The sequence below is a fragment of the Anoplopoma fimbria genome, chromosome 12, assembly GCF_027596085.1.
Source record: "Anoplopoma fimbria isolate UVic2021 breed Golden Eagle Sablefish chromosome 12, Afim_UVic_2022, whole genome shotgun sequence".
Classification (NCBI taxonomy): Eukaryota; Metazoa; Chordata; class Actinopteri; order Perciformes; family Anoplopomatidae; genus Anoplopoma; species Anoplopoma fimbria.
In genome coordinates this window covers 20,498,906-20,525,917 of record NC_072460.1, presented here as the reverse complement: position 1 = coordinate 20,525,917, position 27,012 = coordinate 20,498,906, and the positions used below count along the sequence as shown (strand labels likewise).

Genomic DNA, 27,012 nt, shown 5'->3' with positions numbered 1-27,012 from the left:
AAAAAAAAAAAAACACAACAAAACAAATGAGAAAGCCTCTCCAGCAGCTAGGAGTGTGTTAGCTGCTGACAGGGACACTTGCAGCAGGGTGGAGACGATTGGAGATGCAGGCAGGGTGTCTTGCAGTAGGGGGTGCTAACAGACCTGATCATTCTCATCCATGCTTACACTGCTCTTGCGACTGCTGTCCTTTGAGGTGTCTGGGGAGACGGACGAGAGCAACGGGTCCCCCCCTCTCACCGGTGATAGGTTGTCTTCCATGAGGATGTCGTTGAGTTTGGAGCCCGGCTTGGCGTGAACGTTGTAGTGACCCTCTGGGTAGTTGGAGTGGCCTTCGTTTAGCTCCAGGGCGCCGGGCTGTTCAGGAGTGCAGGCCGGGTGTTGGTGTTGGTGATGGGGGAGGAGCGTGTACATGTCCTGGCGACAGTCCTCTAGAGAGTGCTCCTGCTTTATGGACCGTGCCGCAAGTTCAGAAGAGCAGAGAGCTGAAGACGTGATGACCAGGCCGTGAGCCCGAGCCTGCATCTCTAACTCCTGCAAAACACAATGAGAAAGACACACTTAGGTTAGTCAGTGAAGAGTTTTCACTCCCATAATATCTATCACAGTCTTCTACTCTTGTGTCAGGATGACTGTACTGTTTTACTTGGTCTATGGTTGGTAAACAAAATAGTTAAGTTTTGGTTACTGGTGAAGTTTTAAATCTTCACCTGGCAGTGACTGACTGAGCTGTTTTGCCTTCACTTTCCCCCACTTGAAACAAAACTTGGGGTTTCTTTTGTACCCTGACAGTGCTTCTGTAAATAATTACCGCGACAAAATCTCACAATGTGACCAATCAATCAATGTCCTCTGAGCCGAATCACACAGATCCCGACACCTCTTATCTTGTGACTAATTAGTTACAAGATGGTTGATCTAAACAGCTGCTTCCCCTCCTCAATACGTGGCCTTTGCTGGGTGAATTAGCTGCTCTGCTTGTTTTTCTCTGAAGATTAACCTATTTATATAAAGTCTTAAAATGTGTTCTGACGTCAGCGGAGGCACTCGTTAATACTGACAATCCAGTCTCTTTTAAACTTTGTGCACATGGAACATACTGTAGATTTTCTTTTAATTTTATTCTCAGATGCTAATAAAACAACTACGCAAATAGGATGTTTATGATGCAATTCAACAGCTCAACTACTGTGAATGTACCATCAAAACACTAGATGCCATAAAAGTTGCTTTACCTGTATCCTCAACATTAGATGGCGATTGGCATGCTCAAGCTTCTTCTGGCGGCTCTCCAGCTCCTTGGCCCTCAGCTGCTCCCGCTGTAGTTTCCTGATGTAGTCCACCGATGCCTTCAGGATTGTGCCTTTGTTCCAACGCATGTCCCTAGAAATCACAGAGGAGCCATTATTTGTACATCCTACGTACAGTAGATAAATAAACAAGAGACAGACGAGGATAATGAGGAGAATCAGAGGAGACCTGGAGGTCACAGAAGTGACCAGCAGTTAGAAGTCTTAGTTCTCTGTAGTGAAGGCTCCATCGTAAATGTCTACAGGCGAGGTCACTGAGATCACTGAAGAACCGATGGTTGCAGTGGAAGTTTTGTAGGGGCAAAAGCGATCTTCACTAGACTTAACTGGGAAAATCTGCATTATAGATCCATCAATTATGCTGAGAGCTGTTTCAGGTTTCAATTGGTCAGAAGCTTTGAGGGCGAATAGATGTTGTTGTTGATGATTGTAATGATGAATTCAGATTTAAAGTTATGAATCGATAATAGTATTGAAGATTTTAAATGCTAAAAGGTTCAGGTACTGTATGTTTTCTTTTTCATTATGTGTCATTAACAGTAAGAACCATGTGAGGCCAGGTCTCTGTGTGTACGTAGGTTTATGTGTTGGTGGAGCACTCAGCTGGGGTTTAGCAAAACAACCATGGGGTGGAGATACATAACAAAAGGCTCTGCTGGGATCTCCCCAGAGCCACAGGCGAGGTCAAAGGGCAGAGGAAGAGAAGAGTTGTGCTTCTAACCCCTAAGTGTCAATACATACAGAAAAAAAAGATTAATATCCCCATAATCTCACCAATCAAATGATGGTCGGACTGGACTCCATAGAATAAAATAAGATTATCTTTCATTAGTCCCACAGCAGGGAAATTTGCAATCTGTGTGTAATTGATATTTTGTGTGTATCAGAGTTTATTTCTTTAACCCTTTTGTGACAAATTTTTCCCGCCTTTTACTTGTTAGATATCACTATTTAAGTGAAGAGTGTTGAGTCTTGTTGTCAAGGAGCGTTACTTATTTTGTCTTGAATAAGAAATAAAGTATGATTAAAAGAGTAAGTGAATGACATAAGTAACTTACGGGTCATTCGATTTGGGAATTAAAGTTCCCAATTCCTTGATTCGATCATTGATGTTAAACCGTCGTCTTCTCTCAACTACAGAAAAAAAAACAGAAGAGAAAAGAATCCATGATTAGCTGACAAACCCCCATCTGAAAATGTTCTTTTACACAGAGTAACAAAGAAGATAATATTATGGCAACTGTTACCACACTTAAGTATTTACATTTACACATTTACAGAGTATAAAGCTTAAAGCTTAAAATGCAATCAAAACTCACTCAAATTATGGTTATCCTTCTTCTGCCTTTCCTTTGCCATTGCTCTTACTTCTGCTTTTGAAAAGAAAAATTGTTTCGATTAACATCTGTCTTTATCTCTGTTTTTATCTCCTCTGTTTATTATCAATATAATAAACAGAGCAGTGCAAATCTCAAATGTGCTTGAAGCTCATTAACCATACGTACCAACAGGGAACCCTTCAGGCCTGTGATAGTTTTCAAATTTGCCGCAGGATCCAGACTTATCCAGCATATGCATGATGGCCGGGGATTGTGAAACTATGAGAAATAATGATTTCAATATGAAAATTGTGCAGAATGGATAGAAATACATTGAAACACATGTAAACCATGCACAAACCAACCCCACAATGCAGAGGATTACGAGACTATTTATAAAACACTACATTAAGAGCTGCACAGAGGCCTCGAGAGTTAAGCTTCCTATGTGTAGTTTACATGCAATAGAGAAGCTGAATGGACATTACTGTTTATTTTCACAGCTCAAAGATCTGTAAACATTTGATATATATTTATGATTTGTACGTCTCTTGCAGTATTGCTTACCAGAGTATTCCCTTTTGACGTTGGGCAGGTTGGCAGGGCAGGAGTTGCTGATGGGCAGACCTTGCTGGGACATACCCTGGTTACCATACATGTCCATGAGGTTAGCATTCACGGGGATCTACAGGGACAAGGCAGAGACATTAAGCAGAGATCACCCTCCCTGTATAGATGCTAATTAGTGTCACAAGATGAGCAGGTTTGGTAGGATGCTGACAAAATAATTGACCCTTTAATGCAGTGAGAAAGGTTTACGCTCATAGTATATGCAAATAATTGTGATGTCACTGATAAAGGAATAGTTCTACATTTTGGTAAATCGATACTACGCTCATGTAAGGCTGCAGCAAGTAGCCGCTTAGCTTAGCAACAACACAGGAAACAGGGAAACATCTAGACTGGTTCAGTGTACAGGTACATACAAGAACACAAAAGCAGCTTTAAAGCTCATAAATTAACATGTGTGTAGAATTTACAATTCTAGTTGCCTGGTAACCTAACAGTGATGGAAAGAATCCAGGAAGTACTCTCTGCCATGTGTGACAATTTCTTTAAATTATGGGCAATCTGCAAAATGATTGTTGGTCTTCCTGGTAGAAAACTAGTAACTGTAGCCACTTAGCTGACTGGAGCAAAAGCCCAGGATTGAGAATTTGTATTTTTTAATGTATTGACATTTATTTTAAAGTTTTCCACACCAAATGAGACGCCCTCATGTGGCTTAAAAAAAGTGGACTGCTCACACACACACTCACCGTGTTAGCCATCTGAAGTCCTGGGTCCATCAGGCCCAGGATATCATCACTGTAACTGGACTCCAGACTAATAATGTCATCAATGACATCATCCATCTAAAAAACAAGACGACATAGAGAAAAGGATGATTAAATGAGCGAAAGGTCACAAAAAAGGCATTTATTCAGTATGCATTTGTGAGGAAAAACACCACAAGTCACAAGCAGTCACCTCTTTCTCGCAGTTCGAGTTCAGGGTCAGTAAGGCCATAGGGCTGTTGGGGGCGCTGTTGCCCGGCCCTGGCGGCATGCCCCCGTGATCAGAGGACTGGTTGTGGCAGGGCAAGCTCAACACCTGAGAGCCGAGCTTTCCCAGGTATCGCTTCACCTGCTGCTGCTGGGAGTGCTGGATGTGGTACTTGGTCGGGTTCTCCAGGTGAGTCTGGACCTGTGGGTGGGAGGAGAGAAGGGGAAAAGGGTGAGAGAGAGAGAGAGAGAGAGAGAGAGAGAGAGAGAGAGAGAGAGAGAGAGTAGGAAGGTGGGAAAATGAAAAGACAATAAGAAAAATAAAAGATATTGGATGTGTTGATGGATACAGGTGCAACATTGGAAATAAATCCCAAATTTGAATTTCAAATAATCCTCCTTTACACTACAACTATACTTTTCTTGTGGTCTTTTATTAGATTAAAAACACTAAATATTTTTAGATAAATATACCCAGATAAAGACTAAATATACCTCAAAGCCTGTCCTAGTAGTGCACTGTACCAACTACAATATTAAAATAAACTTGGCACAGCTTTTAAAAACAGACGATGCATTATGCATTTTTTCTTCTGAGACGCTGTCAAGTGTTGTTATCTAAAAGAGTCTCAGGAGAAAACTTATTTCTACATATTTTTCTTTTGCTACGACGTTCTGCTTCTGCGTTTATAGTCCACATATTTTAAGTAACAAAAATTACATGCACACCCATCTCTGCACTCCCCTGGTTATGGATCCATTTGATTCCATTAATCCATCACACAGCGTTAATGATACAGAAAAGCTACAGCCGGCACATAAACGAACCTCAGAGACAGAGTTTGACGGGGTGTGACACATTTTAAATGGAGCTGTGCTGCTGCATTCCAGCTCACATCAAGGGTCTATATTTAATCCGTCTATCGCCTGAATGTCTTGACAAATTCTGTGGTTTATGACATAACGGCACAACAGATAATTCCCTAGTAAATTTAGATGGATGACACATGAACTAGTTATGACAGAAAGATTACATTTTTAAAATTTAGTCTCATTTTATTTCCGTAACATAAGAAATACCTCTCAAAAAAGATACAATCCATATTAAACATACCTCATAAGGTTGGTATCCAAGCAGCTCAAGCATCATTAACAGTCAACTGACCCGTCCAATTAGAAAACAAAACCTAAACTTCTGTGTTAACTTCTCTCTAAACTGAGGAGTGCTGTCTCTCTTGCTTGCACCAGAAGACTAAGCCTGCTAAGGGCAGACACATCCAGCTCATCTTTTTAAAAGACAAGAAAAGTAATTAGCTATGCATATCAGTGGAGTACAATGAGCTTTTTCAAATTTGTGTTGTTTTATGTAAAATCTGAATTTATCACTTGATGTCAGGATGTGCTGCTAACAGTCAGTGCCTTTGTTTTGCAAGGCCACCTCTTTTACTGAAACTTGCCCAAGGCTGTTGCTTTGCCGCATCTTTTTTTTTAACCCTGTGGACGCTTGGCGTGAGTTCCCAGTTCAAAACGGCACAAAGAAAACAGTTTATTACGTCCCTATATGTCTGCGATTTGCCTTATATCTCGTCTGTAAATTACATTTAAAATCGGCAACAACGTGCATGCTTCGTCGCTACTTCGTTTATAAAAGTATTTGTATCTGTTCATGTATAATATCAGAGGATATGGCTTCAACAGAGCGGAGGAGGTCACAGGCTCCAGACAAACTCAAAGCTGGTGTTTCCACTGCTTATTTGAAAACCCTTCTGTAGTCTGCACACTTTGTTAGGCAGCTGAGATGATATGGTTATTAAAACACGTGGAGCCTAAGAAAAATATCCAAAATGCATTGGCATCTGTTGCTGCACATGGATACTCATCATCTGTGGAGACTGCTGCTGCTAATAAAGCATAGAGATGATTAAGATAACAAAAACGTTACTAAAAATAAATCCACACATGCAAGTTTTTAATCATGCATCTACATCTATGTATCCTTTAGAGAGTGGCCTAGTTTATCACTAGTTGCACCTCTTTACCTGATTCTCTTTTCCATGCCCAGAGACAGTAGCACTGTTCTGCAGGGGGGGTACTCATTAAGGTGGTACATTAACATTTAATCACGCAGGTATGACGTCATTAGAGGGTTGTAAAGCTGACATATTTACAACACGTCAATTACTCGCTGAGAAGAGCCGAGACACGCTTTGGGCTAAAGTGTAAAACAATGAGATGCATTAATGTTGGTCGCTACAATCCTATAGTCCCTGCTTTGTTCTCATTATGGTGTTTAACTCGACTGCAGTATCATTACCGATGATCATTTCTAAAGGAGCGTTACCATGGTTATTAGATTACAGCAATAAATCAACTCCCCTGCAGATTCACAGTCATCATTGGCACGCAAGCATTTCTATACCAAAAATGGTATACTTTACACATTATGGATCAGAGTGATGTTGATCCTGAAAAAAGACTGAACACATGTAATGAGTATTTAGAAATGCAGTCAAGATGCATAATGCTTGTGTCATACATGAGCAATCCAGTTGTTTGTATTCACATGTTTAAGCAAACCATGACTTCCTGTTAAGTATTACTATACTATATTATCTTTATCCACTAAACGGTGACTGAATACAGGTTGGGTTAAATCTCTTTCCAATAACCTTAGACTATTATATCATCACTTTTATTTAAACAAATTGTATTTCTCTCTCTTATATGTATGTTTTAGATTAATCTTTCAATTGTCTTTTCAATTACCTGATTAATTGTTTTATCCATAAATTGTCAGTAAATAGTCAAATTTGACATTTACTCAGTGGCGGGCCGTCAGGGCCAGCAAGGCCTTCTCTGCTGGCCTAAACATCATCAGAATATAAATTTAATTTTGATATATTTTTTCCACAAATATGTATTAAATTATTCCCCATAGTCTATTCTCTTCATTTCATAGCTTTTCTCTTGGTTGCGCTGCTTCCAGCCTCAGCGTTAGAGCTTTTATCCAATCATATTTCAGCCGTCATGTGTTGCTAGGGTCCAAGAAATCTGCCCTTAGGCCTTCAGAATCAACAGTGCTGGCGTCTGTAGCTTAAAGTTAACGGAATCTAAACTGTGGTGTTAACCAATCAGATTTCGAGTTGGCGACACCGGGGCCAGCATGCAGGCGTACAATGACGTCAGCAAGGGCACGTCTTTTGATTGGATGCGCACTGGTGAGAGGCGGAGCTACGCAGAGCTAGCAACCTGAACCTGATCCTGATGACCCTGTGGCGACCTGAACGAGCTAGCGTTAATTCGTGTAGATAGATATAGAAGCGTTGTTTTTTTTGTTATTTTTTCAACCCACAATGGCTGATGGAGGAGAAGAGATAGATTTGGTCGCAGAAATACAAACAACGCCATTTTCAAGACGGACTTTTCAACAAAAAGATAGACATCGTGAGAAGAGGTCGGCCAACCCGGAAGCTAGCGAGCCTGACATGGCCGGGAAAAGGTCCACCAACAAAGTGTTTACTGGGATGTCAGGCAAAATACAAAACGACTTGATTTATGCTATTGCTGAAGTGATGGGAGAAGAGATCAAAATGGTGATTAAAAAAAGCACCCTTTGTCACTGTTATGGTGGACGAGACGACAGACGTGGGTAATGGATGCGTCGGAAATATTAATATAACTCTGTTGTACTCGTTACGCTATGTTAAGGTGATGCAACGCCCAGTTATAATGCGTTTCTGTCTAAATGTATAGTTTCTAGAGCCATGGCGTCATAATAATAATAATAATTAAGCCTTTATTAGTCCCACAATGGGGAAATTCGGTTCTCTGCATTTGACCCATCCCGGAGGAGCAGTGGGCTGCATTTTAGGGTTAGGTGTCTTGCTCAAGGACACCTCGGCATGTTGCCTGTAGAGGGGTTCGAACCACCGACCTTGAATGATGGTATTAAGAGGTGGATTCATTCAGGGAGGACTGTGTAGGACATCACTGAAGGCCTAGGTGTGAAATGCACTGGCCCGCTACTGCATTTACTAAACCCCAAAGATATTTAAATACACACAGTGCTATTTTTTTTTCTTTCAGTCAAAGTAGCAACTTTTAATTTGTAGTAAGTCAGCTGCTGTCATAATATTGAAAATTAATGTTTTGTTTATGGGAAAAATAAATGACCAGAACTGCTGCAGCAACAGCATTGATTGCTATCAAGCCTAAGAGCCTGCATACAAGTAGCAGTATTGTGTAGTACGCACACATAACCAAGTGTGGTTTGGTGTCAGCTTTTCTGTTGTTTCCTATTAGTTTTTGATATCTGATACTTAGAGGCTCAGCTCATGATAATCTGGTGAGTTAATTATGAAAATATAATTGATGAATTTATAATAATTAACACTGGTCTTCTTGTAAATTTAAAGTTTTATCAATTTTTTGGTTGCAGCTTTGTCAAATAGTGGTCATTTTTCTGTGGAGGCCGGTGGTAACTCCTTTCACCCAGCATCCAGGCTCTAAAAGTAAAGCCATACATACCTTCAGGTATTGGATGAAAACCTGGTCCTGCAGTCTAATAGTGTATTTAACTTGGGGAAGGTTTCTAACTTTTCACGGCATAAGAGCTGGTCGAATTCCCTAAATGCTAAGAAAACATGCTTCAAAGCTTCCTTTCTCATTTCCTTTATCATAGGGTACAGGTACAGGACCGTCCTTTAATGTAGGAGAGTAGATAAAGTTCTCCAACAACTCCTTTAGGCAGCAACATTTAAAGTGAAGCACCATTCAGCTGTAAATAACGTCTGCTGTCGCTGTTTACATCGAGGATCAATTTAAAACGTCTTAAGGAGGTGAGATTCTGTTTTAGAAAAGAATCCTTACATGGATTGTTCAGCTGTTTTCTAAATGGCTTATTTTTTCATAATCCCCCGTTGCGTATTTAAATAGCCTAGTGTTAACGGAGTCGCATTTTCTTAGCAGTCTTTTACTTAGTCCCATGAATTCTGCTTTGCATATTTCCTTGACCTTATGACCCTCAACAAGGTCAAGGATATATTACTATATAACATTAGCCCATTGCAGTTGAAGACTGCAATGGGCTAATGTTATATAGTAATATTTCTATAAAGAATGTTAATTTCATTAATTTGTGGTGTATTAATGTGACCAGTCCTGGCCAGAACACGCTGTGTGCCAGTTGTTCCCATCATTTGGGTTTTTTTCATGTCTATTTTTTGGGACTTATCACAGGTTGCATACATTAACATGATGTGACCACAACATTATATGAATCTTTTTTATATCACAAAAATTGCAATGATTAAGGAGAGTCTAAAAAGAAAGATAAATGCATTTTTTCCACTACTTTTCTATCCTGTTAATCATCTCACAACCCCTCAGATTTATCTCATGACCCCTTGGGGGTTCCAGACCACCTGGTTTGAAACCACAGCTGTATGACAAGCTTTTTTTTTTTTTTTTTTTTTTTTTTTTTTACAAAGACCCACTGACTCTCTGTCTGCTCACATAAACTTACAGAAGAAATTCTCACATCCACAGAACTGATAGCTGTCTAAAAATAGAAACAACCACAACGTACAAAGGATCACTGTAGGAGCCCCATACAACTGTCTTTTCTCTCTGTATAAACATTTTTCAGTATATGCAACAGCTGCATTTCTTCTTTTTATGATTTCCTCACTGCAGAAGTAATGCTTGTTTAAAATGATGAGTCTACTGACAGAAAATTAATCTGCAACTTTATTATATTCTATAATGAATGAATCATTTAAGTCTAGGCTTTAGGAATCATGTAGACTGAGCTATTTATCCTTTTATTGAGGAAACAATCAGCGGATTCATCTATAATGAAAATGATGGTTTACAGCTCTTAATTGATTCATCTTGCAAGTATTTTTTATTATTATCGTTTCATCTTCTCAGATGTGAGGATTTTTCTGCTTTTCTTTGTTTCAATCTGAATATCGACTGTTGGTCGAACAAAACAAGCTGTCTAAATAGTATATCTCCTTTTTCCTCTATTTTCTTTATACAGACTAAATGATTAATCAATTAGTTGATAAAATAATGAGCAGATCAATCAATTATGAAATATGTAAATAATCATTAGTCACAGCCCTAAAATCTCATTGTTGCGGCAAGAAGCAGACCTCTTACATTTACTTAACCAGCTGAATCTTGAGGGATTTCCAAAATGATCACACATAATCAGATGATCTAACTGCTCTGAGTTAACAGGAGCCCCCTGGGGGCCACAGACCTCACGGTGAAACGTCAATAGGCTACATATTGTAGTTCATATTGTACATATTGTACATATTGCTGTTCTGTTAGAAGGAACTGGTCCGAGGCTGAAAAAGTATCTGTTTTTAAACCCCCTCAGAGAAAAAAAAGGATCCTTCTCCTTGTGTGTTCACAAAGTCTATCACATCTATACAGGCTGGACTTCTAAAGGCTCTTTGTCTCTGTATTTAAAGTATGCATAAGGAGTCCAAACACAGTGATGTGCACATAAGCTTTGGTTTAAGTTCTATCCTAGATACACTGTGATACATATCTTATAATGATCATTCTGTTTTTCCAGCTTGGTTAAGAGCCAATGAGCAGAACAATGGATAATAGAGAGATCTTAGCCGGCAGGTCTTTAACATTACTTTTCCCCACTTAATGTACTCTTTCCAAAATACACAGTTTGGAAAAGTGACGTCAACGGCCAACTCACAGCATCTGTGACCACAGTAAACAAGACAGCTTGTTGTTTATCAGCTTGTTTTCAGCCCTGGGCAACATAACCCCTCAAACAGTCCGAAACGCACAAAGCGGCCTGCTGTACTGAGAGAGGATGCTGACAAGCTGACAAACACTGATCTGTATCTTTTTTTTTTTTTTTTTTTACTTGCATGCTTTGGGCATTCCATGATGGTCCTACCAGGATACATTAACAAGAATGCCCCCATTTGCTACGCAGCCTAGAAGAATAGGCCACTTTGTCTCACAGTTAAGCTGCTAACGTGCTCTGTGGAACTTGCAGACGACAACTGTGATGCTAATGTGAGCAGCGACATCAGAGCAACCTGTGGTCTTTTCAACCTATGATGTATTGTCATGCTATTATGCAAAAATGTGGTAAATTACCAGTGGAACACAAACCTTGTGTCTTTAAATGATAACTGCACGTAATGTTATATTGCATATAAATATTTATCGACCACTTTTTTTTTTTTGCAAAATAAAAGCCATAGCATCATTTTTTTTAGATTTAAGATTACAAAATGTGAGATATCTGTGCAGCATCTTTGTATACTATCCGATGCGTACTAGTCACGAGCTACACCGCTTGTGTAATCCAAAAGAGAGGTACATTTTGTACAGGGTTGAAGAGTACTTTGTTCTTTTCATGGCACAATAAATCCTTTGAATGAGAAATCATTTTTTTTAACCCTTTTAGGAAGTTATCCTACATTTCAAAGCAGTGTTTTTTTCCTCTAAAATATGCCGTGGAATGAAGGCAGTGGGGGCTAATTACGAGCATTCTTCACTGAATTAGCGTTCGGTGTGTGGTAAGGCTGTGCTCGCCTTTGTCTTGATCCCTAAACTGATCCCTTACTTATTCCCCACAAGGTCAGAGGTCACTTGGTTAATTAGGGGTCCAATCAGTCTTTAGATAAACTCATTTAAGCTTAATGTTTGCACTTTTTGAGGTCCAGCAGCTCTGCCTGGTACCCCTGAGCTTTTTGTGGACTCTGTTAATCTACCCACAGACAGGTGAGAAGGTTAACCCTGCTCAACAGCGCCAAGCTGGAACGGCCTTTTCATTTGAGGACTTCAGTCAATGAAGAATGTCTGTAAGCTCTCGCCAAAGTGGAGAAATCACTCTAACTTGATGTATTGTACACAGGGCGAGGGTTCGGGGTGGGGGTGTCCTAAACCTCTCAAAGAGCTGCAGATTATGGGGAGTAAGTAATGTCTATGCTGCTTGTTTTCAATGGATATACTGTATTTGTCCGTCGCTGCTGGCCCATGCCACACACATCCAGGGTGATGAAAGTGTGGCTGAGCAAGTAACCATGAAATCTCTGAGTGTGTTGTGGATGGATTTAGATCAACAAAGATTACTCAATAGCCCCCAGTATAGCTCTACCTTCTACTACACCTAATGTGAGGTTATACGAATAAAACTTTAAGGGTATCCTTTACTGAAATCTCCTTTTTTCCCCATTCAGGGTTCTAAACAACGCTTCTAAATTTAAGTCTGTAGATATCAGCTTGGAAATTCAAATGCACAAACACAATTATATATTTGTGCAAAGATTCCCTAAAGTGTTGCATATTCTTTTAAAATGAAAAGACTTGCAGTCATGATTGCACAGCCTTTAAAAAAGCAAGGTAGTGAAAAAAACACTTTTTTAGAGAAGTAGAAAATGTAAAACACATGGAAAGGTTGAAACGTACACACAGGAGTACACAGGTATGTGTGTGTCCTTGTGACAAACGCCACAAACTTCACCACCAACTTCGCAAAAAAAAAACCAAGTACTCCAAAAAAGTATAAATACTAAACTAAAATCCCTTACATCTTTGTATCGTGCAAATCTTTCAAAATCACCATCACACATAGAGTTTTTTTTTATACCGCTAATCAGCTAATTAAGCATTTTCTAAAAGAAGAATAGATGTGAAAACAAAATATAACACAGAAATGTTCACCGCCACACAACACAGCCAAACACATTTCTGTTGATATTTCAAAAATAGATAACTCTCTGGAAACACATGCAGAAGACAAACTCACCAAACTGCCTCGTTAAAATGATCCCTCAGACAAAACGCTCTCGACTCGTACAGAAAATCTTAAAAGTCTCCTGTCCCTCGGACTGCCAGGGAATCAAAGCTATGAAAAGATGTGAATCTAGCTGAGCAAATAGGATTAAAGATGGCTAAATCCCAATGGCTGGAAGCACAGCGTGCATTAAAGAGGAATTCTCTCAGGAAAGATAATCCCCATATACGCATTTTAACACACTTCACTCACTCCTGTGTGTTTTTTTTTTTTTTTTTTTTACACAGTCATAGTAAAACCACAAATGCCTGACTGTCCACACACACACACACACACATAAACCCACACATGCACACACACACACACACACACACACACACACACACACACACACACACACACACACACACACACACACGCACACGAGTCAATCAAATCTATAAATACAGCCCTGCCTGGACCATTCAGACTGCAACCATGACACATGCATAATTCCAGAGGTGGAAACTTTATACATATACTGTGATAACTTTGACAGCCTGCTAATTATACACGCTGCCATATATCCCCTTCCCCCCCTACAACCTAGAACCACGGTTGTTTACCTTGAGCACCTCCATTGGCACCTGGGAAGCAGGTGGTAGACCGACTGGGACACTGACATTGATGGCCGGGGTCTGGGCCGCCGTGGTTTGTGGGTACAGGGAGGCTTGTTGTCTCTGCTGCTCCCGGCGCTCCTGCTCCTGAAGCTGCTCCCGCATAAGCTGCTGCCGCAACAGGATGCGTGATGTCATGGCCGAGGAGCTCAGCGGGGGCTTGGAGGAGCCGTGCTGGTCCGACGGGCCGCTGCAGATGGGGGAAAAAGAGAAAGATTACAGATGAGTGAGCAGAGACGGTGAGGCATATGTGAAGATGGCGAGGGAAAGCGAAGGGAGGGGATTGGGAAGGCGAAGTGAAGAGAGTAGAGAAGACAGAGTGATAACAGAGAGAGGGTAGAGAGAGGTCAGACAGGGAAGGAGAGGTCAAGCAAAAGAGACGAGAGAGGAGAAAGATCAGAGAGAAGGAGAGGTAGAAGAAGATGAAGGGAAAGCAGATGGAGTAAAAAGGTTAATATGAAGATGACTGAAGGGGCAGAGATCAAAGGGAAAATCTTTACTCTAGAGCTGAAACAATTATGTCGATTAGTTGGTTTTAAAAGAAAATTTGTTAGATAACCTGTTAATAGTTAATACAAATTTCAAAAATGTGCAGATTCTAACTTCTAGAACACCTGCACATTTCAGTTATGAAAGTCAATTAAAAGTCTTTGGGTTTTGGACTGTTGGTCGGCCAAAACAAGCACTTTCAAGATGTAGTTTGGGGCTCTAGGAAATTATTTTGTTGGTAATCAAGAAAATAATTGGTAAAGTTCTAGTTGTTGGTTGCAGCCCGGGAGCCGAAAAAAAAAATCAGAGAATACTCTCAGAAAGCTCCTAAGGTAGACTAAGAAATTCTAGCAAGGATTCCTAGCCAAGGATGATTTAGAAAACTTCTCACAGCAAGGAAGTCATAAAGTTTTACTTTTGTGAGGATGAGTATGTCTGAAACATTGATAGATATGAGGCATGCTTTTAAGAGGAGTAATTGGTTTATTAAAAAAAGAAAAAGAAAAGAAAAATGCACTTTTAGTACTAATAGGCATACAATGGACAGTGAAATGGATAGACCTTATCACAGAATTTAGTCTTTATTCAGACATGGTGTAATTATGAATATTATTTCATTTAATGCACATATCTGATAAATAACATTTAAAGCCATAGGCCTACTTTAAAAGTAGATAGCACAATGTTTAAACACATCCCAACTTATGCAGAAGCCCATTCACATGCTGACAGTTGTTACAATTATTTCCCTGTGTATATTTACTGTTGTTAGTCATTTGAGTGTTACATTTTTGTTATTTCTGGCCAGTCTACATAAGTAGCATCTATGAAATCTATTTCAAACACTGTCTATTAAACACTGTTGCAATTCTTAGAGAAAGTCATAGTTTCAAGAATATTCTTAGAATTTCCTCTCAGGGAGCAACTCTTTGTACTAGGACGCTTTATGAGGACAGTTTCTGTTTTTCTGCAATTATTTAATCTTGGAGGATAAAAATACTCCAAATAAAACTATTTCAGTATCAAAGCATCAATTCAATTTCCTACAGCTGAACTATCTGATTCTAATGATTATTGAGAGCATCAAGCTTTCAGCTGCAGTTGCAAAGATTTTTTTACACTCTCAAACAAAACAGAAAAGAGGAACAGTTTTCATAAAAGGGCTTGCTTCAGTTTTCCCACTCTTTTAAATTTAGACGGCTGCTACCCAGACGGAGCCTGCAGGACTAAAATAGAGAGACTCTGCTGAAGCAGAAGTTGTCGGGGTGAAGCCGCCGTCGAATGAGTGATCCTTTTGACAAAACGCAGTAAAACGTCTGGCCAATCCAGCTGTGCAGTAATCGCACTAATTAGCCAGGCGAGTCAAATACAGCTTCGGTCTACAGCGTATTCAGTGGGTGTTGAGTCCTCAACATACCATAATTCTCTCCACAGTACTGCATATAATCTCATTGTCTGATACCACACCCACTGAACCCTGCACAAGAGCACAAACACCGTATGTAACGCTAAAACGTGAAACCACATTTTCCACAGTCAAATAAGATTAAGCCCAGAACTGTCTCATACACTTCCGTAGACAATGCTGATGCAGATAACCTGATTATAAGTAGATCTAATGACTGAGTTACAGCAGAACAAAGTATGTGGTTTGGTCTCTGAAAGCACTGCAGCAAGTTAAGTTTGTTAAGTTACTTTGTACATGCATAATTCCTTTGTCTGTGTGACTGTGGTTGATTGTATTTCCTTTAATCCTCTGAGTTTCAAACAAAAGTCACTGGATCTAATGTTAAAAAAGCTTATTTTTAAAAAATATTTATAAATCCTTTAATCGGACTCACTGCTTGAGTGGATAAATTCCAAGAAAAACACAAGTTTTATTTCCTTTCTTGTTTCCAGTTAGAATAAACAACAATTTGAAAATACAGATGGCATTACCATACATATATTTGAAGAGATGCTCAGCAGCTTTATGATTTAATTACTTGTTCAATAGTGGGGTTTCAATGCCAAATGCAACCAAGTACAGTTTTGAGATACTTTACTTGAGTATTTCCATTTCATACTTATAACTTCTACTCCACCAAATTATGAGGCAAATAAAGTCGTTTTTACTCAACTACATTTATCCGACAGCTACTTTGTAGATTTTGATTATTAATAAAATATACAAGCAACAAATAAATTGCATATTATGATATAATAAATGATATATGCATTAGGTTTCCGAGCAGTATATAAAGTAAAATAGCTCCATCTTTACCAACATTAGTGATGCTTACACATAAATGTATCAATAATAAGAATCCAATGATATAATATATATTATTCTTAAATAATGAAAACTTTTACTTTTGCTACTTGAAATATATTTGAATGCTATTATCTGTGTATTTCTACTGGTACCAGGTGGAGTTTTTACAAGTGGGTCATGTTTTGTTTGAAGGCACCTAGTTTAACATCTGAATTAGGTTTCACCAAAAAAGGTAGTGAAGAAGAAGAAGAACACAAGTTCACAAACAACAACGCAATGATTACACATATCCTATGCCTCTCCGTCTTACAGTTTCAGCTTGAAAAGTTTTGGCAATGAGTGTTCTGATTAAAACTTCACACCCTCACAGGCAATCAGAGCAAAAACAGCTTTTCCGTCACCTCAAACAGAAACGGCAACCTGAAGGCGTCGCAGTGCTTCCATGCACAAGAGAGGATACATCTGTTTCTACCTCCAGAGACACACACCTGTTGTCTTTCACCCCATGGACCCCAATGTCTCTGTGCTTCAGATTAAACTACTGTATATTTAACACACAGAATCTCTTTTATACAACACACTTAAATTAAGTTAAGTACAAAACTAAGACATTAAACTTCACATTGACTTTAAAAATACAATAAAATAACTATAAAAAAAAGAATAGAATAGTGTTCTGAGGCTTTAAAAGTCAGAATTCTGCCACGTTTACCATAATTAAAGCCTAATTTACTGTATGTCAAATAATGCTAGCAGCTCTGTGAGGCACAGCTGAGTTTTGAGCTCAATGCCAAAAACCAGAATCCTCATAGTGGCAGTGCTAACATGATGTTTAGCAGTTAGAATGTTTAAAATGTTCTCCATTTTAGTTTAGCATTATAGCATGCTTACATTTACTAATTAGCACCAAACAAATAATGCATCTAAGGTGAATATGGTCAGCTATGGATGAAGTGGCAATAGCAAAGAAAATGTCTGAATTGTTGGTGGAGCTTGAGGGAGAGTGAGGAGATCAACAAAGGCATTAGGACTCATTGAGAGGGCACCATGGATATCTGTACCATATTGAGTGGGACATTTCTGTAGTAATAATATAAACTTGTCAGCGCTCTCTGGTGGACAATATATGTAATGACGACACTGTTTCTAAATAACCTTAAATAAATCTTTTCCATAGTGGACTTTCTTGCTTCTTGTTTTGATCAGCCAACATATAATCAATATCAATACATCTGTGATGAGCTTATATCAGCCGATGAAATCCTCCATGTCAACGGCTCGGTCAGGCTGTTCTTGACATGATTTCAAAAATATAATAATTACAATATAAACCCCATTAAAAGTTCTGAAGAGTTTACACTTGAATGATTACAGGAAGTTAATTCCAATATGTCTCCAAATAGAGTAGAAGTGTTTTTTAGTGGAGATCTACAGAGAGTTGTAGCACCTCGTGGTTTTCTCTAATACATTCCTGATTATGAGATTGACTTGTGTTTGTGTGTGTGAGTGTGTGCATGAGTGACCAGAAGCCTCTCTCTCTCTCTCTCTCTCTCTCTCTCTCTCTCTCTCTCTCTCTCTCTTCTTCTCTCTCTCTCTCTCTCTCTCTCTCTCTCTCTCTCTCTCTCTCCTCTTTCTCTCTGTTTCTTCCTTTCAACTGCTTGGTGGCTCTTAGCCAAACAGACCACTGAAACTCATAAAAGCTCTTTTGTCTTTTTTAGCTTTTCCCCTCTTTGTGTGTGTGTGTGTGTGTGTGTGTGTGTGTGTGTGTGTGTGTGTGTGTGTGTGTGTGTGTGTGTGTGTGTGTGTGTATGCACACCTCCTCTCATGTTTGTGTGTATTTCAAAGACAAAAAAAACAAAAAAAACACAATGGCTGTACAGTGCTGAAGAGCCCCACCCATCCAACCCATGCTTCATCTGATTCTGCTCACTATGCTCCTCCATCAGACTCCATCATTAGTCAAATAGTCAGAGCCGAGACTTTGATTCAGGTTTTAATTGCAGACAGCAAACAGGGAAATGAAGTTAGAGATGGTAGAGGACCAGAGAAAGAAAAGTAGGTAAACAAAAGTGTTCAGTGCAGCAACAGAGGTCTGACCAGAGTCAAAACACTGAGCTGTTAAAAGGAAAATAATATGCAGAACAGATACTGTTTGAGCTAATAGCTCTGCCTAATGGACAATAATGGTATAACAACAACCTTTCCTAAAAACTAATAGCCCTCCATTAGGAACTTATTTATTTTACTGTCACAAACAAACATATTCAAACTCTTTTCGTGATTATCTATTGAAAAAGCTGAGTGTTGTTCCTCAAAGTGACACAAAAAATGTATAGCTGCTTACTTCTTAGTTAAAAATCAATAACCAATTGCATTCAAGTCTATGCATGTTTGAAAATCAAACTAATTATGATGTTGATTATTAACCAGAGCCAGCAGCAAAACTATTTAACACAAAGGAAATTTGCACAGGGAGAAATCTGCTAAAGCTGTGATTTGTATATTCCGCCACACATAGCTCTGTGCACACTGTCCTTCATGAGTACGTATGGCGTTGTACACACACCGATACACTCCAAAATCATGCCTTAAAACATGCCAGCGTGCCGAGGCGCATTACTCACAAACAGTCAACTGAGCAGGGTCTGTACACTTGCAATCCTACAGCCTCCATATTTGTTTTGTTTTTTTCCTGAAGGTGCCTTTTCCCTTGGGGAGAGCAATGAAAGTCATGCCGGTGGTGCAGCCCTGAAAGTGAGTCAGAGGGGGGAGGCTCCGGGGCCCGGCCTGGAATCTCCAATCGCCACACAGGCAGAGGACCAGCCCCATCCAGGGCAACATCAGAGCAAGGGAAACACGCTGCCCATCAACACGCTGCTTTCAAACCACACGGATAAAGTTTCGCTTTGAGACATGTGTCGCAAGTGTTCGGTCGCCGGCCTGCAGCTGCAGCTTTTAGTCACTGCTTGTCTCTCCAACATGTGAACTTTTAGTGAGCTCATTTTCGTGGGCTAAAAGTTCAGCTCCTCTCAAAAAATAGTTTTGCTTGGATTCTGTGCAGAATGATGTTTGTGCAGACTTTGATGCCAGAAGGCCGTTTTTAAACTTATCTGCTGGAGGCGGGAAAGTAACTCTTTGCTCGCCTCAAAGTGTGATCTGTGCCATCTCAAATAGTTTGTAAGCCAATCGTGGTCCAGTATGCCGCATCGTGGACGCTCTACGTACCCCACCGGCGTCACATATATCCTTGTGACATGCATAGTGTCTTTTCAAAATAAAGAGGAAGTCAGGTTTAGGCAATAAACCCACTTAGTGTGGTTGACGATAACTTCACTGACTAACGACTCATGTGACTAGCAAATGATAAACGAGTCACGTGACTAACGACTGAATTACAAAATATCAACTTTCACTTTCGGTTAAACGCGGGACACGAAGAGCAGTCTCCTGGATGAAAGTCCTGTGTTTACATTGGTGTTAGCTGCAAGCCGAGTCTGTCGCATACAAGCGCTAAACAGTGTCTCTGTGCGTCAGTGTCAGCCGTCGAGGAGCACTGACCAAGCTGCAGTATTTGAAGTATTGGGAGTGAGAACACAAAAATATGACGTGGAAACTTGAAGCCTCCAGTGTCCACAAACTGAGGATGGGCTTTTCAGAAAGGTGTGAGATATATATTGTCCAGTAGAGCTGCAACAAATGGTCTATCAATCAGAAAACAGACATGAAATGAATCAGCAACTATTTGGATAATGTATTTACTGCTTAGTCATTTTTTTAAGCTAAGAATCCAAACATTTGCTGGTTTCCAGCATCTCAAATGTGGAGGATTTGAGTGTTAAGTTAACTATATATAAGCACCCATGGTTTAATTCTAGCATAATAATCATCAAAGCATACATATAACAGTAATAAAAACAACTTGAACACCCATTGTGCACACTGTTATTGATTCAAATATCTTTAAATAAAGTTTATATATCTCGGAAATCATAACCCAAATAATAAAATGAGACAACCACTGAAATCCAGACATTTTACTTTGTAGTCATTGTCCCACCAGGGACTGCTCAGTCCATTTTCTCTGAAATATAAAAAAAAAAAAGTGGAAATACTTGTTGGACTGTAGCCAAGAAACAACACTGCAAAAATATGATCCTGCAACATGCTGCATGCGATGATCTTTACCAGACTGCAGGTGCCTCGTTCACGGAGTAGATCAGGCCAGAGAACACAGCCTCTCAGCTGGAACACAGCTCAGTGATTATGACCCTACGTGACAGAACGCTGATCCGCTGGAACTCCCCTGCTGATCACAACACCCCAGCGTGCTGCAGCTGGCATCACCCCCCAGGAGATAGTTACTAGCAGGCAGATCGGTGATAATGGGAAGCATAAGTGTGAAAGTGGTACATCTGGGCCATCAATTATGTAGGGCTTTGCAACCAGCGGGAGGTAGAAGAGCAAGAGAAGAAAACAACTGTACAGAAAAAACTACGACAAGGTAAATAGTTGAACCGCGTGAACTACTTGGGGTATAAGCTCTGTATTTGCTTAAGTAAATGAGACTAGTTAAATATACAGTTTCTGCATAATATTTTATGGTTAAAAAAAACCAACGCAGCTTGTGGTCAAAATAATAAACATGTGCATCTTGCGTGTCTAACAGGCAAAAGCAATATTATGGGAATTCTTCGATTAATCAACTAGTTAGCTGTCAAAAACTAAGTGGCAACTATTCTCGTTGTTTTAAAGTCACAAAAACATATGTCTGACGTTATAATATATTAAGAAACTTTGAGTTTTTGTAGTGTAATGTTTTGCTGCTTCAGGACAGAAGAGTCGAGCCTGAATTGCCTTAAACTTGCACTCTTTCTAATGGCCAGCAGGTGGCGACTCCACTGGTTAAAAAAAGAAGTCAAATTGTCTATGAAAAAATTACCTCAATTTTAACTTGATTAATTACCTCACTATGAGAAAATAATCGGCATATTAATCAACACTGAAATTTAATTAAATAATGATAATGTAAGTTGCAGCTATTCAAATGTGTGTAGTGTAATGTACTGTGCAATCCATATGATATCAAACATACATACATCGATATTTAGGCAGGGTTAATTGTTTATTTACGTATATTTATTGTGAACTCAATTGTATATCGCTATGAAGTGTAAAGGATATTGATACACAGATATACAATTAAGAAATAAACAAAACACCCTATTGATTAACATCTCATCTGTATGTAGATATGTCCCTGTCTGTGTGTTGTCATGTGTTCTGAGCAGTATATCACACTAGACAAAAGTTTGTGAGGCAAGTACGGCAGTAGCATATTAGATTGTTTTTATTACTGATTATTTGTATTACTGATTAATCTGCCAATAATTTATTTGTATAAAATGTCAAAAATGAAATAAAAGATGCCACAATTTCACAAGGTGACATCTTTAAATGTCTTGTTTTTATCCGACAAAGGGTCAAAACATGAATCTAAATATTGATAAATTCAACCCAGCATAAAATCTATTCGAGAAATAATAAATTCCTCTACAGGAATTATATTTAAACCTGCCTGTCTGGTAAAGTAGCCAATTGCCACTTAATCCTTTATTGTCCATAAACCTATCAACAACAAGCACCACCATTACATTTTCATAATACAATGTGAAATAAATGTCAAAAATAACATATAATAGGTTTCTAAATATTGTTATCCCTATTTCCTTGCTAATTATCAGGGCTGCTAGAGAGTTTCACAGCTTCAGATGCTAGAGGAAGACAAAACAGGGACAAAAAAACGTGTTCAATCCAGGAAGCCAGGACCGGTTGGGATAACTTGAACTTGCCGTGTCTTATTTTGGTAATTTCGTTAAGTGCCCTTCATAATTCCCTCTTCAGCAGGACGGCCCGCTCTAGTTCCTGCTCCCCTTTAATCGCTGTGTGATTCAACAATGAGAAAAACAGAGCATCCAAGGACAGTCAGGAGGAGGTTTTCATACAGTTTCCTACGGCAGGCTAAGTGTGTCCGTGAAGTTTTCAGGTTCATGGAAATAAGGATGTTCTACTAACAAAACAAAGCAGCTTTTTCAAACATCTCTTCAGGCTGTTTTTCATCCTGAATGTGACAACCAAAACATTCTCACATTATAAAAGAAACCATTCATAGCTCGACATGACTCAGCTCTAATGTTTCCACGCACAATAACCATGAAAAACAAAGTATGTCACTGATATTTTATTGCCCTTTTGAGTGCATCTGAAAGTGTTTTTATAGAGTTTTGACCTCCACAAGGGTCAATGCAAGAGTATATAAATCAGATGGTTTAATACTAAAAGGTTAAACCTCTGGGTTCCTCTATCGTCATCACTAATGCTTTTACATGTATAGTTTCCTGAAGCTCATACTGGTCAGGTGGTCGGATGCTCCTGCATCACAGGTATAAGGGGGCGTGGCCTGCTGAACAAAGGGAAGAGAATTGTTTGGGGTGGGGAGAATGAAAAATGCTTTTGGTGGTAGACAGAGGAGTTATGTGAGATGGATAAAGGAATTCAGCCTTCATTTTATGATGGTTCTTCATCCATGTGAAGAAAGAAGTGCGAGATGTGAGGACAAAAACAATTGAGCAGAGGACCGGATATCAACTCAAGACCGGACTACTTATTCACAGTTCTACGAAAAAAACAGAACTGCATTTTATTTTGAAGGGAGAAGCTAGCTCCATTTGGTTGTTTTTTTGAGACATTTTGATTGGACTAAGCAGGCTCTATAAGGAGGATTTTTCTTTGTTTGGGACTAACCTTGTGAAATCCAAGATGACATTACAATTATTTAATTTAAAAATAATTTTGGAGGGATTTATTTTTCAAACGCTGAACAGTGGAGGATGTGCAAGGATACAAGGTACCTTTTTACACCGAAAGCACAGTCAATGTACTATTAACATTTTAGAGTTCAAACAATTGGTCAATTAATCGTTCGTCACTTTTTAAGCAAAAATATCCGCAATGAACTGGTCTTAGCTTCTCAAATGTGAGGATTTGCTGCTTTTCTTCTTTGACATGAAAGAAAACTGAGTGTCTACATTATTTAGCATCAGGCAGGATGTGACCTAGGAAGTGATATGTTTTCACTGTTGTTGCAGTCTCTACTGGTCACCAACAGAGGCTGACAAAGATCACACGTCGCTATCTGTAATACTCATTAAGCAAAGTTTGTAAAGATTTTATAATGTAGAGGTGCAAAGCACACATGTGCTTCAGAGAGCCACAGGAGTAGTAAAGACGCAGCAAAGTGATCATGACTGCAGAACAAGTCCTTCCTGCAGCCACAGCACCTGTCCGTGTCCATAAACTCTTTCCTTCTTGGATCTTGGATGAAACCCTTCACCCTCAGGCTTCTCTGTCTGGGATTCTCCACAGCACCAACTTCCATAACCCTTAACCTGAGTTTATAGCCAATCTGCAATAACCATGTATTTGTTAGTGCATTTTTCAATATTAAGTCTACTACCATGACAGCCGTATGGAAATATGACTGAGTATTTAAGTCAATACTCTGTAAAAACTAGTATTGAAAGTGGTCTTGTTTGTCTTTAATCAAATGTTTCCTGACTTAAATCTGAATTTTGTTCATTTCAAACTGAATACATTTGAGGCAAAGCTCTTGCACAGGTCTTTGTGTTTATACGGCGTTAAACATTATTACTTAGCAAATGTTTGGCTTGTATGAAATTTAAAAAAAAAAGTTGCGGTAGAGAGAGACAAGTAAAGTAAAGGTTTGTAAAATACCAAGCTTCTGCCAGAATATGCTTTGTTCAGCAGAAGGCATTACTAAGACTTTCAGCCTTAATTGGACTTTGCATGCCAAGTAAGCCTGCAAGTAATGATCCCAGAACTCTCAGTCTCAGATATAACACATCCACTGCTAAATTTAAACAGCTTATTTACACTGCATAGACTATTTTTCACCGTCTGTCTCACGTCTATGTTAGGCACAAAAACGTCTGTCACATCGTCTGCAGCAGTCACTGTCAAAGTAATAAAGAGACAGCAAGAAAACATATCGGCGAAAGCTAAAATTACATTTTGTCACGCTACATATTTTAAATTTAGAAACAGCAAGAGGGAGACATGACAAGGCCTCAATAATCAATCAAGCTAATTATATCCATTTTGCGCAATAACTTCTCAAAACAACACGGGCATCGTGACTATTATTATGCCGGATCATCCTCATGTGATGGGAAGAGGAAGTGGGATATTCAATCGAAACAACTGTTCAGACATCTTCACATATTCCAAAGGAAATGGCATGAAATGAAATAAACTGTGATACGTGTCTTATACTAAAAACTGGTTGGCATTACTGCTCCGCCAGCAACAACTCCTGCTCAGATTCAGGCCTAGAATGTGTAACAGTTTAATGACATTTCACTAATGAACAAATTAGTTTAAAATGCAGAACTGGGTTAAAGGTTAGGACAATGCAAGAGGACAGCTTTTTTTTTTTCTCTCCCTAAACTGGTAAAATTTGGAGAAAGAGATATAAACTTCCAATCTGCAAAAAAATGTCCAAAGGCGGAAAAAATATAACAGTAGTCAACCAATAAGAACTGCATTAAGAGCTCTGTCTAAACACAGTGGTGGTCTGTCCTTTGTATGTCTCGACCTGACAATGAAGCCATGTATTACTGCCGCCGAGCAACATAACGGAGACGCTCGGACGCAAAAAACAGACACCGTCCTGTTAATAGATTGTCGTCATCATCACCGTCATCTGCATCACAGAGGCAGTAAGTGTTGAGTTTCACAACTTTCCAGGCGGATCACAGACGAGAAGCGTTGCATAATGTATTAAAATCACCCAGAACAGGAGGTCATGGTTTTTTTTTGTCATGACTAAAGTTAAATATTGTTAGTCACTTACTCAAGATAGTCTGGTATCATTATTTGGCACACCTTTTTTGTAACTGCGGTTAAAAGGCTTCCATGACGTTATGACAGGTCTTAGCTAATAAGAAGAGCATCAAATTAGTTCATAAGCTCTTTTCATTAACGGAATTAGTTTTACATTTTGGGAAATACTTTTTTATTGAGAATATTGTTTACACTCACATCTGTCCATTTAATATGAAGCTGCAGCTGGTTAGCTTAGCATAAATACTGGAAAAAGGAGGAAACAGCTAGCCTGGCTCTGTCTAAATGTATGTTAACTCAAATTAACTCTAATTAACACCTTATACCTTGTGTTTTTTTTATTTGTACAAAAACTAAAGTGCAAAAATAACCTGGCAGTTTTGATGGGAGACTGTGGGGTGCTGCAAATTTTGATACCATGATAGCGGTTTCATCCTATTTCCAGTCTTCAGGCTGAGCTAAGCAACATTTTCCAGCTTCATATTCAAAAGACAGACACAACAGTGGTATCAACCTTCTTATCTAACTCTCTGCAATGCCTGCATTTCCCAAAAATGCCAAACTGTTCCTTCAATGCATTCCCAATATCCCTGGACAGGTTATTAGTAATTTGGCTGCACTAATGCCATCTGACTCTCACATCAAACAGACGTAGCAGACAGCAAACTTGATGTGTAGAGTTTCCAGAAAAAGGGTGAAAGGTCAAATCAGACCATATAGACCTGACTCAGCTCAACGCTGATTGTTATTGGAGGCCTCAACAACGCTGAAAATAGCTGTCTGACAAGTCAGTGTTTATGTCCTGAGACTCCAAGGGAACTATTCATGTTTGCAATGATCATTTATTCTCTGAACAAGGTTTGTTTTTTCAGGAAATTCTCCAACGATTACATGCGGAATTAATTAAAGACCTGAAATAAGTACACAGAAAGGACGATACTTGATTAAAAAGCAGATGTTGTCTGTTTACACTTCTAGAGTTCTAACCAGCTTTCCACTGTAAACTTTTTTTTGAGAAAAGCTCCACTACAAGTGTATCCATTATAGATGGATTTTATGCTTCAGGATATTCGACCATAACTCACTTAACTAAAACACATTATTTGACTAATCAAACCAGTTATCTGTATCATGCAGATTGCATTTCTCCCACGCAGAGGTATTTATGAAATACAATTGTTTAGGAGAATCCATATCACTCATTAGATTTAGCAGCACACAAGTGAGGCTCATCATCTCACCAAAGGGACCTGTCTGCTCCTCTACAAGCTAATATTTGAAGTTGATGTTGACAAGACAACACCCAAGTGTTGCATAACTTCATGCCAGCAGGATAACCATAAGGAATGAGAGGCAAGCTGGATCCCCCCCAGTCCAGATCCCAGAGCCGGGACCAGATCCAACAACATCTGTGGAGAAGACCTCACACATGATGCATGGACCCTGGAAAACAACTCAGAAAGTCTGCAAGTCTAATTATCACTTATACACAAAAGTGCGGCTCCGGCGTGGGAAATAACTGAACGCAGCTAAAAGAAACTGACCTGTTTTGCAAGGGTTGACTCTTCAATTCGTAATACGTTTTGGGTTCCTCTTGAAACTCCTCTCCGACATCGAAGTCGGGAACTATTCCCGATTCAGCCTGCATGTTTACAGATGCTGTCAACTTTTTTTTTTTTTTTTTGTTGGAGTCGTTGAATCCCTAATGAACGACCAGGCGGAGGGTATTTGTG

The 27,012-nt window shown here is 39.2% G+C and overlaps 1 protein-coding gene across 1 annotated transcript; it reads right to left on the bottom strand.

Moving 5' to 3' along the window:
- On the bottom strand, nucleotides 1–27,012 carry LOC129099280 (microphthalmia-associated transcription factor-like). Its single transcript, XM_054608457.1, is given in 9 exon segments — nucleotides 1–534; nucleotides 1,236–1,383; nucleotides 2,369–2,444; nucleotides 2,630–2,680; nucleotides 3,197–3,314; nucleotides 3,949–4,044; nucleotides 4,046–4,375; nucleotides 13,567–13,807; nucleotides 26,824–27,012. Coding segments are annotated over 9 exon segments (1,563 nt in total). The 5' UTR covers nucleotides 26,928–27,012; the 3' UTR covers nucleotides 1–135.